The following is a 16,584-nucleotide window of genomic DNA, read 5'->3' as shown; positions in this document are numbered from 1 at the left end:
CCGTCACTCCTTGTCTTATGCCTGTCTCAGGCCTGGGCCCTCTCTGGTTTTCATCTGTGCTCAGCTCTTTACTCCTGTGGATCTTGTCTGTTCTAGCCTTCCTCTCAGACTCAGCTTCTTCAGGCAGCCTCCTCACCCTGACAGGGAGCACCCCACTTTCTATCAGCACTAACTTGCTGTCGTCATCACGATGCAGACTGTAGTTTTAGGGTCTTTGGTTTTTGGCTTTGATTCTGCATAACTAATAGGCCATCATGCTCTTGGAGCATCAATAAGCATCTAAGACTGTCCCTTCTCCTAACCAGAAGCCCTCCCTCTTCCCTCTTCTTTTGCTCATTTGCATATCATCTGTGGTACTGTGCCCTTGTAGGGAGCCCTTGACCTCTTAGAGAACATTGTTTTCCCTTGAAGATATGTGGATCATCAGAAGAACCACTGTTTGACATCCTTAAGTAGGAGCTACTTCCCAGTGACCAATCCATTATCCAGTGTCCTTGCGTTCTGTCTATATGCACTTGAAAGTTTAGTGTTTAATTTACAGCCGTCCTGTCTCTTTACTAAAATTAGGGTCCATATTGAATCCCAAGATCAATTTCAGACTTCTCAGAATACTCTTATATCAAAGTTTTTATTGACTTGCCTTTTCATCTTCTTTAAATTTATTTTTTTAATTCATCCAACATTTATTGAGAAATGATCTGTATCAGAGAGGGTTGTGGACTTGTATAATACATTAGCAAACAATATTGACAAAAATCCTCTACTTCTGTAGCATGTAGAAACTTGTGGGGAGGATAGACATCAGTAAGACATCTGAAATCTGTGAGAAAAGTTGTCAGTGTTAAAGAGAGAGAAGCAAGGATGATATGTTGTGGGTAGGAGGGGCAATTAATGTTTTTGAAAGACGATCAGGTGAGGCCTCACTGAGAAGGTGATATTTGAGCAAAAGTCTAAGGCTGAGAAAGACATGATTATGTGAAGAACATTCTGAGTAGAGGGAAAGTAAATGCAAAGACCCTTAAGTGGGATTGTATCACCTGGTTTTGATGAGTTGCAAGGATTGGCTCTGACTACACCAGGGGGAAACTAGTTGATTGTGTCAGAGGAGTAAGAGGGGCCTCAGTATGATGCACTTTGTAGTGCCTTGTAAGCTTCTAGCCGCCCATGGCCGAGATGTGGATTTGAGCAGAGCAGTGATGTAATCTGGTTCTTATCTTTATTAGAATCACTTTGGCTATTGACATTGAAGAGAAATTCTGGTAGGAAGGGGCCATGGTCAGGGGCAGCAAACTGGGCTAATGAGTCAGGTGAACTTCCTTCAGCCTCAAGGTTTCAAATGATAGCTGTTTTATGAGGACTACTAGTTTGTGTCTAGCTTGGATCTTTTTCTTGTAATCTGGTTTAGCATCTTACTTATGCCAAGATTCATGAGCCTTTGGTCTTTTCTCTCAGACTGTAATTCCTGCAATGTCCCTCAACTCAGTAAAGTGGCACCTTTTCCTTACCTTTTAGTCCTCTCACCAACAGCCTTGCTGAGCCTTTTTTTGAGACAGGTTTTTGTGTATTCCAGGCTGGCCTAAAATTTGCTAGATAGTCAACCTTGAACTTCTGGACCTCCAGTCCCAAATGCTGAGATTACAGGGATATGCTACCACACCTGGGTTTACGTAGGACTGGAGATCTAACTGGGGGACTTATGTGTGCTAGATAAGCACTTTACCAGCCGAGCCACGTCTCCAGCCCCTTGGCCATTTGACTGTTTCTTTGATGACACTTAATGTAGTCCAGCAGTAATCCCCATAACTCTGCTCTTAAAAGCACACTGAGTTGTTGACTTCTACTGCTGCCCCCAGGCCAGACCACATTGTCTCTTCACTGGAGACCTAAAGTAACTTATAACCATCACTCTTAACTTCTGATTTTGTCATTCTTGGCACAATAGACGGTATTACCTTAAAGAATAAATTGCATCAGTTTGATCTTTTGCTTAAAATGAAGCAGTATTTCCCACATGACTAGAAGCCAATATTTATACACTGATCTGAAAGCATAATATAGCTATTGCCATTTTTAATTTCATATTCTATTCTTCTGTTTTTGACTCTAAAGCATTATTTGTATCATAAACATTCTATTCCTAACTAAAATTATGAAAAGGCAGACATTTCAGGTGATGTTAGTCTTAACATTCATTGAATACATACTGAGTACCAGGCCTCTTTTATTTATTCTGACAAAACTTTTCCTGGAGAGCTGTAACACACATCTACTTACCCAACCTAGGAAGCCCACGCAGACCAAACTGCAGATACCACCAAGGTCTGTCTTGGTGAAACCAATGAGTTTTATTGGAGTTACTTACAGGAATGTAGGTGGGAGGTCAGTCACAGGATCAGAAATGACACGAAGACAGCCTCATCACCAAAGTCTACAGCAGCATGGGTGACAGTGCACAAAGCTGGGAACCTGGAGCACAGTACACAGCCTGCAGGCAGCTCAACAGGTTGAGAGTGTCCCTTCCAAGTGACTCAGTAGGTCTAAACCTCTTCCAGGCAGCTGGCTGGTTTCTGTTTCTTCCAGGCAGCAGGTCTGGGTTCAGAGCCTTCTTTGCAGCTTGTATTATCTGAGAATCTTCCTAGCAGCTTAGCTTGTCTGAGAGTCTTCTGTGCAGGTCAACTCTACTCCTCTGAGGAATGATTCTCAGCTTTTATTGCTTACTCTGGCAGGAAGGGGGTCTAATTAATCTGGTCAGTTTCAGGGACTTCCTGAAGCTATTTTGAGTTGTTTACCTTCCTGTTTTTAGGATCTTTCACAGGATGGAATGTTTGAATCTTGGAGGAAGCTGTTACAGAACAGCTGTATAAATGATAGATTATACTACCTTTCATTTTTCTAGAATGCTGAACTGATGCTTAGGAGAAGTTAAGTATAGTAAAGTTATTACACAGCCAGTAAGGAGACAGCATTTAAATTCATGCATCAGAATTTTTAAACAGCCTCCACTGCCTCCCTCCTCACGTAGTGTTGCTTCTGAGTGTTCTAAGGAGTTTGCTTAAAACAGCTGAGTCAGGCTTTCTACTCCCCCCATCATATCTCAGTTCCCCACTAAGACTGGCTCTCCACTTCATTGCTCTCTTTTCTTTCTCTGTTATTTTTGAGAATATAATATATAATATAATATAATATAGTATAATATAATATAATAAAATATAATCACATCATTTTCCTCTTCTCTTTCCTCCCTCCAAACTCTCCCATATCCATCCCTCTTTGCTCCTTTTCAAAGTCATGATCTCCTTTATTTGCTGTTACCTTCATATATGTATATGTATAGACATATATATTCCTAAATATAATTGCTCAGTCTATATAATGATACTCATGTATGTTTTCAGGGCTGACCATTTGGTATTGGATAACCAGTTGGGGTGCTTTTCCCTGGGGAAGACTATTTCTCCCACTCTCAGCGTTTCTTAGTTGCCTGTAGTTTTTTTTTGTGTAGGGTTGAGGCCTCATGAACTCTCCTCCATCCACTTTGGCATTTCCGTTGGTGTTGTCCTTGTTCAGCTCAGGTTTAGTCATGTTGGTTAGACTTTATGGGTGTAGCTTCTGACATTACTAGGAGTCACAGTTTTACAGCAAAGTCATTGGTCCTCTGGCTTTTACAATCTTTCACCCCTTCTTTGCAATTTTTGCTGAACCTTAGGTGTAGGAGTGGTTTGTAAATATATCCATCCTCTGGGACTGCAATCTATAATTCTTGCATTTTGATTTGTTATGATTTTCTGTAATGGTTTCCATCTGATGCAAAAAGTAGTTTCTTTGTTAAGGATTGCTTATCTGTGGGTAAGGACAATTGTTTAGATTGTTTTTAGATTATGCTGGTTTTGTAAAGTGGTGGTTGTAGGTTTTTCTCCACGATCCATGACTTCCTAACACTAAGTAGTTGGCTAGGTTTCTGGCACCAGGCATGGTTTCCCTCTTGTTAGTAGGTCTTAAGTCCAATTAGAGAGCTGTTGGTTACCACCAAGATGTGTGTACCACCACTGCCCCCTTAAGGTAATCTTGCCATGCTTGTTGTTGTGGTTCATAGGCATCATAGCTGAGTTGGACTGCTGGTTGCTTCCCTCCTTTGGCAGTTTGTATGGCAACTTCTAGTACCATGAAAGCTACTCTTCCAGGAGGAGGCATTCAGGCCAATTCCAGATCAGGGGTCTTTGGGCCTCAGTTTACATGAGGTCTTCAGCAATAGGGACTACCTTCCCCCTTTGGGAGGGAACTAAGGGCAATAGCAATAGGCTGTATGTTTTGAGAGTCTCTTCGACAGTCATGGCCAACAACTCAAAAGAGAACTTCTCATGTCTGGTATTGGGGTTTCCGCTAGATGTTCTTTGGCTATTGGGGGGTAGCATTGTCAGGGAAGATGAGAAAAGTTTATTTAAACTATATATGTATATTATACGCAGAATTCTGTGTATTATAGGTCTTTTGTTTTTAATTATTTCTTTTTATTTTATGTGCATTGGTGTTTTGTCTACATGTATGTCTGTGTGAGGGCATTGGATCCCCTGGAGCTGGAGCTATAGTCAGTTGTGAACTGCCATGTGGGTACTCCTCTGGAAGAGCAGCCAGCTCTCCAACCTCTGAGCCATCTCTCCAGCCCCAGATTTAAAAAAAAGATAGTTAAGCCGGGCGGTGGTGGCGCACGCCTTTAATCCCAGCACTCGGGAGGCAGAGGCAGGCGGATCTTTGTGAGTTCGAGGCCAGCCTGGTCTACAGAGCGAGATCCAGGAAAGGCACAAAGCTACACCGAGAAACCCTGTCTCGAAAAACCAAAAAAAAAAAAAAAAAAAAAAAAAGATAGTTAATAATATGATTCCTTTTACCCTCCTCCCTCCTTTCTCTGTATATACTTCCCTCCCCCTCCCTAAATAGCACCCCTTTCCTATTTCTATGATCAGAGTACTTGTACCCAGCTATTCCTCTTTCCCTTCCGCCCTTCTGAATTCACCTCCCTCCCCTTCCCTGTAGAGCCCCCCGCCCCATTTCCCTGATTAGATCACTTGTGCTCTGCTTTCCTCCCTCTGTTGCTCCCCAGCCCCCTTACCTTGGCAGTGGTCCCCTTTTCCTTTCCTGTTTTCTGCATTTACTACAGGATGTGTACTTACATCTGAAGATTTGGAGCTAGGACCTCCAGTGTGAGAGAACATGTGATTTTTGTCTTTCTAGGCCTGAGTTTCCTCACTCAATAAGGTCTTTTTTAGTTTTAATGATTTATCTACAAAGTTCATGATTTCATTTTTCTTTCTTTTTTAAAAATTTTTAAAATTCATTTAATGTGTTAACATCATATATCTTGATCCCATTCATTCCCGTCCCTTCACATCTGCCCTCCACCCCTGCACCTCACCCTCAGTAAAACAAAATTCAGGAGAAAAATAAAAAAAGGGATGGAATTAAAAATCTCGTCATGGAAGCTGCAGTGTGACCCAACAAGTCACACCATATACCCTTTGTCCATACATCTCTACTTGCAAGTGTTCATTGCAGAGTCATTGGTTTGGTTGGAGGCCCCTGGTCTCTACTACACTTTTGATGCTGGGTCCCCACTAGGATTCTTCCTGGGCATCCCGCTGCCGCCCTGTGTTGTGGAGATCTTGCAGCTTTGAGCCTGTGGGTCAGGTCCCTTCACATGTTCCAGCAGATCATAAATGGGGTGGATGTTGGAGCAGGCCAAGTTGTGTAACCCTGGGTCTGGGTCTGGGCGGCTGTAGGGTTGGTCTACCAGATGGGAAATGAGGACAGCTCTCCCATGCTCACAGTTTTAGAGCCAGCTCCCCTACATCTGTGCTAATAGTGTTGACTACTGTGCTGCCCTGGTGAGGTGCAGGGCCTGCTCTCTGAGTGTTGCAGCTGGTGGGACTATTCCATTGTGTGTGTACCACATTTCATTATCTGTTCATCAGTTGTAGGACATCTAGGTTGTTTTGGTTTCCTAGCTATTGTGAATAGAGCAGCAGTGAACTTGGCTAGGCAAGTATCTGTGGAGTGTGATGTTGAATCCTTTGGGCGTAGGCCAAGGAGTGGTACACCTTGGTCGTATGATAGGTTAATTTTGAGCTTTTCGAGAATTCTCTGTACTGATTTCCATACTGGCTGCACCAGTTTGCAGTTCCACCAACGGTGAATGAGGGTTCCCTTTTCCACATTCCCACCAGCATTTGTGTAGGTTGTTTCATTGTGTTGATCTGCCATTCTGACCGGGGTAAGATGAAATCTCAAAGTTGTTTTCATTTTCATTTCCCTGATAGCTAGGGACAATGAGCAGTGCGCATTTTTTGAGATATTTCTTAGCTGTTTGTTTGTTCTTCTTTTTTTCTCTTCTTCTCTTGAGAACTGTCTGTCCAGGTCCCAGGCTCATTTTTCAAAATGGGTTATGTTTTTGTTTTTTGGGTTTCTTTCTAACTCTTTATTTTTGAGTTCTTTATGAAGATGAATCTTCTGTCAGATGTGTAGCTGGCAAAGAGTCTCCCGCATTCTGTGTGCTTCCTCTTTACCCGATTGTTTCTTTAGTTGTTCAGAACATTATTGGTTTTATCACGTTCCACTTGTCAGTTGTGGGGCTTGATTCAGGGGCAAGTGGAGTTCTATTCAGGAGACCTTTCCTACACCTATATCCTGTAGGATACTGCCTGTGTTTTCTTCTAGAAGTTTCAGTGTTTCAGGTTTCGTGTTTAGGTCTTTGATCCATTTGGAGTTAGTTTTTGTACAAGGTGGTAGTCTAGTACAGGTCTAATTTAATTTTTCCATGTGTGGACATTGAGTTCTCTCAGCACCATTTGTTGAAGATACTTTTTTTTCTTTTCTTTTCTAGCTTATGTTTTTGGCATCTTTGTCAAATATCAGGTGCCTGAAGTTACATGTATTCATGTTTGGATCTTCAATTTTTTCCCCATTTGTTTATATGTCTGTTTCTGTGCCAGTATCATACTCTTTCTGTTACTGTGGCTCTGTAATCTATCTTAAGATCTTATATAACAATGCTATTCCTCCGTTGGTTTCTGCTCAGAGTTTTGGCTATCTGGACTCTTTTGTGGTTCCATACGAATTTTTGTTCTATTTCTGTGAAGAATGAGATGGGGATTTTGATTGGGATTACATAAACAGCTTTTGGTAAGATGGTAATTTTCACAATATTAATTTCACCAATCCATGAACATGATGTCTTTTATTTTCTAGTGTCTTTTTCTATCTCTTTCTTCAGAGGTTTAAAGTTTTCATTGTAGAGGTCCTTCATTTCCTTGGTTAGGTTATTCCTAGATATTTTATTTTCTTTGAGGTTATTGTGTATGGGAGTGTGTCCATAATCTCCTTCTCTGTTGTTTGGTATGTTGAAAAACAATTGATTTGTGCAAGTTGATTCTGTATTCTGCAGCACTGCTGAATTTTTGAGATCTCTAATGTATAGTATCATGTTGTCTGGAAATAGGAAGAGCTTGTCTTCTTTCCTCATTTGTATTCCTTTGGTTTCCTTACCTTGCCTTACTGCTCCAGCCAGTACTTGAAGCACAGTGTTGAAAAGGAGTGGGGATAGTGGATATCCTTTCTAGTTCTTGAACTCAGTGGCATTGCTCAGGTGTTTCTCACTTTAGGAAGATATTCACTGTGCATTTCTTGTAAATAACTTTTATTACGTTGAGGTATGTTCTTTCTAGGCCACATTCTCTAGGACTTTTATAATGAAGGCATGTTGGATATTTTTCGAAGTCTTTTTCTGAATCTTTGGAGATGATCATGTGATTTTTGTCCGTAAGCCCCTTTATGTGGTTTATTACATTATTTACTTGCTTATGTTGAACCATCTCTGTGTTTGAGGGATAAAGCCAACTTGGCCATAGTGTAATCTTTTGGATGTGTGTCTTTGTTCTGTTAGGAAGTATTTTATTGAGTATTTTTGAGTTTATGCTCATCAGGGAGATTGACTTGTGGTTTTCTTTTTGTTGTGTCTTTACCTGGTTTTGGTATTAGAGCGATGGTGACTTTGTAGGAGTAGTTTGGGAGTGCTCTTGTTGTTGTTGTTTGTTTTTTTAATGGTTTAAGAAGGACTGGCTGTAGATTTTCTTTGGGTGTCTGGTATAATTCTGCTTAAGTCCATCTGGTCTTGGACTATTTTTAGCTGGAAGGCTTTTTATTATAATTTCAGTCTCATTTGTTAGGGTCTGTTGAGGTTGTTGACTTCTTAGTTTAATTTTGGTGGTTTGGCTAAATCTAGAAAGTCATCCATTTCTTTTTGGTCCTCCAGCTTAATGGAGTACAGATTTTTAAAACATTCCTTTATAATCTTCTAAATTTTTTTTGTGTATGTTTTAATGTCTCCCTTGTTCATTACTGATTCTGTTAATCTGGGTCCTCTCATTCTTTTGGTTAGTTGCATCAAGGATCTGTCAATTTTGTTTATTTTCTCAAAGAACCAGCTCTTAGGTTCCTTGAGTTTTTTTTTCTTTTCTTTTTCTGTTTCTATTTCACTAATTTCTGTTCTGATTTTTATTATTTCTTGCTATCAACTGGGTTTGGATTTGATTTGCTTCTGTTTTTCCAACTTTTTTTTTTTAAGATTTCTTTATTATGTATAGTGTTCTGTCTGCATGTATGCCTACACGCCAGAAAACGGCATCAGATCTCATTACAGATGGTTGTGAGCCACCATATGGTTGCTGGGAATTGAACTCAGAACCTCTGGAAGAACAGTCAGTGCTCTTAACCACTGAGCCATCTCTCCAGCCCCCTGTTTTTCCAACTTTTTGAGTCTCATCTTTAAGCCACTTACTTGTGCTCTTTCTGATTTTTTTTTTTTTTTTTTTTTTTAGACAGGGTTTCTCTGTGTAGTCGTAGCTATCCTGGAACTTGCTTTGTAGACCAGGCTAGCCTCGAACTCACAGAGATCCACCTGCCTCTGCCTCCCAAGTACTGGGATTAAAGGCGTGCGCTACCACTGCCTGGCTCCTTCTGATTTTTTAATGCATGCACTTAGAACTATACATTTACTCATAGAACTGTTTTCAATGCGTCCCACAAGTTTTGTTGTGTTGTGTTTTCATTTAGTTCCTGGAAATTTTGTATTTCTTTCTTGATTTTTGTCATTCATCATTCACTAATGAGTTGTTTAATCTCCATGAGTGTATATTTACTGTAAATTTATTTGATGTCAATTTTTAAGTTTTATTGCATTGTGGACTAATTGAATGCAAGGAGTGATTTCAGTCTTTTTGAATTTGTAAAGATTTGTTTTGTGTGTCCCAGGATGTGGTCTGTTTTAGAAAAGCTTCCCTATGCTGCTGAGTAGAATGTATATTGTTTGGAGTTTGAGTTGACTAAGACATCAGTTAAGCCATTTGATGTATGCTATCAATTGATGCTGATATTTCTCTGTTAGTTTTTTATCCAGATGACCTGTCTTGGAGAAAGTGAGGTATTGAAATCACCTATTATTAGTGGATTGATGTTAATCTGTTTTTAAATACAGTTGTATATTTTTTGTGCAATTGGGTTCCCCAGTTTGGTGCATTAGGATAGTAACGCAGTCTTTGTTAACTGTTTCCTTGATTAGAATGAAGTTTCCCTCTTTTTCTCTTCAGATTAGTTTTAATTTGAAGTCTACTTTGCTAGATGTTAGGATAGCAACTCTTGCTTGTTTCCTGGTCTCATTTGGTTGGAGTGTTTTTGTCTATCATTTATTCTAAAGTGGTGCTTATCTTTGAAGCTGTGTTTCCTGTAGACAAGAGGTAATGGATTTTGTTTCTTGCTCTATTCAGTCATTCTTTCTTTTTATTGGAGAATTGAGGCCATGATATTTAAAATTAATGTTAACCTGGTATGTCACTGTGTTGTTGATTTTTGGTGGTATTGTTTATGTTCTCAGTATTATGTATTTTAATAATTATGGCTTTGTATCTCTTTCTACATCTGCTATGCTCATTTTTCTCTTCAGCCTGTAATATTGTGTCTCAGTTAGTGTTCTATTGCTGTGAGGAGACACTATGACCAAGGCAACTTATAGGAGAAAGCATTTAATTGAGGCTGGCTTACAGTTTTAGAGGACTAGTCCATGATCAGCATGGCAGGAGGCAAACAGGTATGTTGCTGGAGCAGTAGCTGAGAGCTTTGTGTTCTGATTTGTAGGCAGTAGGCAGAGAAGGAGACACTGGACCTGGCCTGGGCTTTTGAAACCTCAAAACCCACACCCAGTGACAAACCTATTCTAACAAGGCCATACATCCTAATCCTTCCCTAAAAGTTCCACCAGCTGGGGACCAAGCATTCAAAATAGGAGCCATTCTCATTCAAATCAAAGATATTGCTTCCTGTATTTTTTTAGGTTTGGCTTGTTGGATATAAATTTTTAGGATATTTTTATCATGGAAAGTTTTTCTTTCTTCAATTATGGCAGGTAGTTTTGCTGGGTATATTAGTGTAGGTTGGCTATCATAGTCTTTGAAGACTGAGAATGCATTGCTCCAGAGTCTTCTGGCTTTCAGAGTTTTCACTGAGCTGTTATTCTGATGGGTTTTCCTTTATATGTGATTTGCATTTGTTTCTCTTGCAGCTTCCAATACACTTTCTTTGTAATATATCATCTCTTTTAACTAACTTTCTTTTCTCCTCCTGTCTATTTGGTATTCTGTGTGGTTCTTGTATCTGTATGTGAGTTTGGGGAAGTTTTCTTCTGTGATTTTGTTGAAAATCAGATCTATGCCTTGACTATGCCTATGCCTCACTCATCTATGCCTATAATTTGTTGGTTTGTTTTGTTCTGTGGTGTTCCACATTTCTGGTATGATCATTCGCTGTATTTTAATTTTATACTTTTCATGTTCTTTGCTTACTTGGCCTAGATCCCGTACATTATCTTCAAGTCCTGATATGCCGTGTTCTATTTGATTTGTTCTACTCATAAGACTTTCTCTGAGTTTTCTAGCTGGGAAGTTGGGTTTTTCAGTTCCATCTTCTTTTCAGCTTGTATCCTCTTCAGTGTTTCTATCTCCTTTTTGAATTCCATCATTAAGTCCTGGATTGTCCTCATCATTCTGTCAGCCTTGTTTGTGTTCTTTGGGCATAACTCAGGCGTTTTATTCTTTTCAAGCTCTTTCTCCTTAATTTCATTGAGCTGTTTCTTTGTGTCTTCTTTAAACTCTGAAGTCTTTGATGAATTTTATGATTGTTCTTTTAAATTTTGTATCCTTGGGTTTATCTAGGTAATTCACATTGTCTGCAGGACTGGTGGGCTTTGGAGGGAAGAGACTAGCTTGATCTGTCATATTATTGGAATTTTTTGAATAAGATCTGGTCATGTGGACTTCTTTTGTTAGTTCTAAGTCTGATACAGACGAGTAGGTTGGGGTAAAAGAGAGGATATAGGTGCAGGTTTGGACGAGAGGTTGGAAATAGCTGGGGTGGAATGGAGTCAGGTGAACAGAGGGACTGGGCTGGTGTGCAGAATGTGCTTCCTGGTCCAAGCCTGGAGTGTGGAGGTTGAAAAGGTTGCATATGGCATTGAAAGGTCCTGTGGGTGGGTGGGGGGAATAGTAAAGAGGGTCCTGGCTAAAGCCCAGAGATATTTTGTTGTGCGGGCACTGGATGTGCCACCCAGGCTAGATCTGGCCAGCTGGGGAGAAGGTGTGGATGGGGAGGTCAGGGAGATTCCAAAGGCTAGGCTCTGGAGAAAGTCTGGCTGAGTGGGGAAGGTTGGCATGACACAGAAGGGGCCTGTAGGTGGTTGCAGGTAAGGCAGGTACTGGTGGAAGCCTAGAGGCTGGTTGCATTTCAGGCAGGGGTGGCCAGCCTAGGCCAGGGTACTGGTTTTGGGAACCAGGCTAAATATGGCAAGTTGTGGAGAAGGCCTCACTGGGGAGATGAGGGAGATTCATTGGGCTAGACATTGGGAAAGGAAGTGGAAGTGGCTGGGTTGGGTGGTTCGATGAGGAGCTGAAGGGCCTTGTAGGTGATTGCAGGTAGAGCATGTCCTGCTCATTTCTGTCTCTTTATGATATTTCCTTTGAAAAATGAATCTAATGCTAATCTAATCTCATAGCTGAAGTCAGCAATCATGGATGTTTTCTTCTTTTGTCAATACATTTATCTCAAAGGGACCTAATAACTACTTTTGATGGCAATTTTAAAAAAAATGTTAAGTTGATGGGCCTTGAGAGAGAGCTCAGTGGTAAAGAGCATTGACTGCTGCTCTTCCTGAGAATCAGGGTTTGATTCTCAGCACTCCAGTTCCAGATCTGATGACCTCTTCTGGATTCTGCAGGCAGTGCATGCACATGATACACATGCAGGCAAAACCACCACACACATGAAACAAACACATTTTTTTAAAAAAATAAAATTGTACCTTTTTCACCACTTTTGTTTCAGAGTGAGATAATCCGAGATAATACTGGCATCCTGGAATGTATTAGAGAAGGGATTGGCAGAGTGATAGGCCTGGGCGTGCCTCACAGCAAACGCCTCCTTCCACTCTTCTCCTTGATCTTCCCGACAGTGCTGCATGGAGTTCTTCATTACATCATCAGCTCCATCATCCAGAAGATTGTCCTCCTAATTCTGAAGAGAAAGACCTATAATAGCCACCTAGCTGAGAGTACTAGCCCCGTGCAGAGTATGTTGGATGCTTATTTTCCAGAACTTATTGCTAACTTTGCTGCCAGCCTTTGCTCTGACGTTATACTTTACCCATTGGAAACCGTTCTGCATCGCCTTCATATTCAAGGAACACGCACAATAATCGACAATACAGACCTTGGCTATGAAGTTCTTCCAATTAATACGCAGTATGAGGGAATGAGAGACTGTATAAATACCATTAAGCAGGAGGAAGGAATGTTTGGTTTTTATAAAGGGTTTGGTGCTGTTATAATACAGTATACACTGCATGCAGCCATCTTACAGATTACCAAAATTATTTACTCCACACTTCTTCAGAATAGCATTTGAGATTTAGGTTCTATCATTGGCTGATCCAGAAGATGTGGTCTAGGTAATTTGCTCTGAAATTGCAAGTAATAAAAGTAAAATGCTGGGTGGAGAGAAATAGACTGGGAACTGAGACTGGTGGAAAAGCTCATGCTGATTGTACCGACTTCTCATTTTTCTTAAGGTATAAATATATAAATATATAGCTATATAAATAATACTGGATCAAAACCTTTCCAAAATTGAAAACTCAGTAAAAGTAATACTTTAAATTTAAAATGTAAAATTACATTTTGGTATAGTACTCAGGCTGAAGTAAAATTGATCCTGGGTAGAAGCAAAAATGTATCAAGTATAAAATGAAATTGCAATGACTTGAATCTATTTTATTGACCTTAACATTTGTTATATGTTTGTCTAACCTGGATTCAGGTCAGTGTGTTAATTCTTAATGCAATGTATAGTATCAGGAGTTTTTACCTTTAAGCAAATAGATTACATCATCATTGGAAAAAACTAATGATTAGATTTGGCAGCCTGTAAGCAGGGGTTGAAGGGTTTTTAATTGTATGTAGCCCTTTTATTTGCTGTATATATTTATTATGTGGATCCATTTGTGTATGTACATGTAACTTGGGATTTTCTTCATCCCTGCAAGTTCTCATAGGCCAGCTTATTGCACCAAGTGAAGGTAGACACCTTCTGCTTGAACATCAAGAGTAAGACATCAAAACGCCAGGAAATAGTTTTCTTGTCTGCATCACACCCAGCATTTCAGTGCCAGAAACCTGAAATTTTCCATATGCTTGTGACGCTTGGATCATCAGATGATTTTAGAGCCACTTTTAAAGATACCTTACAATCATGGCAGCCATTGCCATTCCCACATTTACCAGAAGGAGCCTCACTTGTGTTTCATTTGTAAAAGAACTTACGTTAGAGGGGACAAAATTAAAGTTCACTTGGGAATTTGTGCTTCTTGCTCACCATAAATAATGACTGCAATGTTTCTTTCTGTGTGTGTGTGTGTGTGTGTGTGTGTGTGTGTGTGTGTGTGTGTGTGTATGTGTGTGTGTGTGTAAAGTTTTATTCTACAAATGAGCTGCCCTGAAGATAAAAATGAGACATCCTTTTTACTTTTTATTTAAAGTTGCTTGGATAAGTACTGAAGAAAAATACAAACCTCATAGGAAATTTGCCCTTACGTTTTATGGAGAGGGAGAGTCAATATATTCCAACAAATGAAACTTGTTAATCAGTTTAATTAAACAAAGTTAATGTGTTCTATGATGGATTAGACTTTGTAATAAAGTGATATATATAGTTCACTGATCATTCATGCAACATTTAACGTTTCATTTCTTCCTGAGTATGATCAAGTTTACAAACACTCTGAAGTGCAGTACCTGCAGATGTTGCCCAACCTAGAATGCATGCAAACTAAAACTGGTGTTTCATGTTAAATGTCACCGCGAGTGTTATTGCAACTGATAAGAGCTTAATGTGGACAAGGAAAAGCATGAAGTAATGTGTAAGCAAGCAGCTGTCCCTACCCTGTGTTACTGAAGTAATGTTGTCCATTGTTCAATTCCTCAAAAGGGAAAATAAATGCTGTTGATCACATTTTTCATTTTATGGTTAATCTCTTACAGTGTGTTTCTCTCTGTCTAAAAATGGGGCTAACGTTTTTATTGACTTTAAGCAGCTAAGTTTGTAGATGTTTATAGCCCTTTCCTCAGAATCTCCATTTTATATACAAGTCAAGGTTGTTTCAGAGAAGAAACCAGAAGATTATGGTTTCAGAAAATGCCTACAACAGTCTAAATGGAATCAAGTATTTACCAGGTTAATTCTGTGGAATTTTCCATGCATCTAAAAGTAGATGTTTAAGGATTATTTATTTGCAGTTGCCATAAATTTGGTAGTATAAATTTATTGCATTTGGAGTCAAAATACTTGTAGCTGAACTAAATACAAGATGGGTCTCACTTACTGTTTTTTTTTTTGTAGAACTCCCCACAAATTACCTTAAAAACTAAAGTTGGAGAAAGTTAAATAAAGTGCTAATTTTTTTAACTGCTTTTCCAAATTGGTTAAAATACAACCTTTGAAAGTAAAATACATTTTAGCTAGCCAGATGTTTCTCAGTGAATTGAGAAAATAATAGCCATAAGATTCACTCTTTCCTTTTCAAAAATTTCTGTTATCTTATAGAAATTTCTATTATCTAGCATCCATATGGTATATTTTATTTTATTTTTAAAGATTTTTATTTATTTATTTATTATGTATACAGTGTTCTGTGTGTATGCTTGCATACCAAAAGAGGGCACCAGATCTCATTACAGATGGTTGTGAGCCACCATGTGGTTGCTGGGAATTGAACTCAGGACCTCTGGAAGAGCAGCCAGTGCTCTTAACCTCTGAGCCATCTCTCCAGCCCCATATGGTACATTTAAAAAGACAATAATAGTAAATCAATACCTTTTACATTTAGTATGACAAATAGTCTTATAGATGTGATTCTATTAATTAGCTCAAAGAGTCAGATTTTGGCCAAGAAACTTGGAAAGTTTTTTTTTTTTTTTTTTAATATGTTTTAGGCTTTCTTAATTTAGGTAAGTCATTGAGTTAAAACAAGGTAAAATTAACCTATTATTTAAATTTATTAGTTTATTTACTAAACTATGTGTAGACTTCCCTGAGATAACCTCAAATTTATTATGGGCCCCTTAAAGTCCCTGGTAATAAAGTTACTCAACCCTCTAGATTCACAACACTAGATGTTATCAAATGCTAAAAGCAAGCTAGTTTGTGGATCCAAGGCTGGAATGTTTGGTACCTCAGCCCGTATTCTTAATTGGTAATTGGACAGGTGGGACATAGTGCTCACTCTGCAGAGGTAGCTGACTCTTCACAGCTGGCTTTGTTTCTGTGTTTTCTTCAAGTAGTTGGCATGGTACGTTTCTCTTCCCCCTCCCTCCCTTTCTCAAATAGGTAACATCTTACTTTTGAGCCATTTTCATTAATATAGTAATAGTTTGTATAGCAGAGTAACAAAAACTTGTGGTTTGGTGGTGACTCCTATATCTAATGACCTCAGCCAGGCAGTTTATTTTCTTTATTTTTTTAAATTTTGCCTCACTACCATTTTAAGTGTTTTAGATAATAAATTGTAATATGAAAGGTTTGATAAAATGTTGAAATCAAGCCAATATTTCTGTTACTACTCAGGGTGGGGATAAAAGGTGATTTTTTTTTTCTAGATAGAAATGTAGATCAACAATAACAACAACAAAACCTAACCAAACCAAACCAAAACAGCAACAAAAATTCCAAAATGCAAAGCAAAACAAAACAAAAATGAAATGAAGATCAAGAGAAATATACATATATACGTATATATGTAAAGCTGAACATTTGCCACCACCTATTAAAAAAGTTCCCTTGCATCATAAAACTAGGATAACCGATGTGGCACACACAGCAGTGTATTTACTAAGGTAAATTTCTGCATTGTTATCTTGTTAAAAAGTTTTAACATTTTTTTTACCTTCACAACAGCCCTGTAGCATTTTTGGAGTAGTCCTGTTTGGGTGCTATTCAAGG

The 16,584-nt window shown here is 39.0% G+C and overlaps 1 protein-coding gene across 3 annotated transcripts in view; it reads left to right on the top strand.

Moving 5' to 3' along the window:
• Window positions 1-14,598, top strand: part of Slc25a46 (solute carrier family 25 member 46) — a 33,415-nt gene extending 18,817 nt beyond the window's left edge. For all 3 annotated transcript variants that reach the window (XM_052741752.1, XM_052741750.1, XM_052741751.1), the window contains one exon: window positions 12,418-14,598. In XM_052741752.1, the coding sequence (XP_052597712.1) occupies window positions 12,418-12,996 (579 nt within the window). In that variant the 3' untranslated portion in view covers window positions 12,997-14,598. The remainder of the gene's footprint in view (window positions 1-12,417) is intronic.
• Window positions 14,599-16,584: the final 1,986 nt, after the last annotated feature.

The sequence above is a fragment of the Peromyscus californicus genome, unplaced genomic scaffold (genome assembly GCF_007827085.1).
Source record: "Peromyscus californicus insignis strain IS unplaced genomic scaffold, ASM782708v3 Scaffold_17__1_contigs__length_78620276, whole genome shotgun sequence".
NCBI lineage: Eukaryota > Metazoa > Chordata > Mammalia > Rodentia > Cricetidae > Peromyscus > Peromyscus californicus.
Note: the sequence above shows the minus strand (reverse complement) of the source record. Positions and strands in the feature narration are given on the sequence as shown.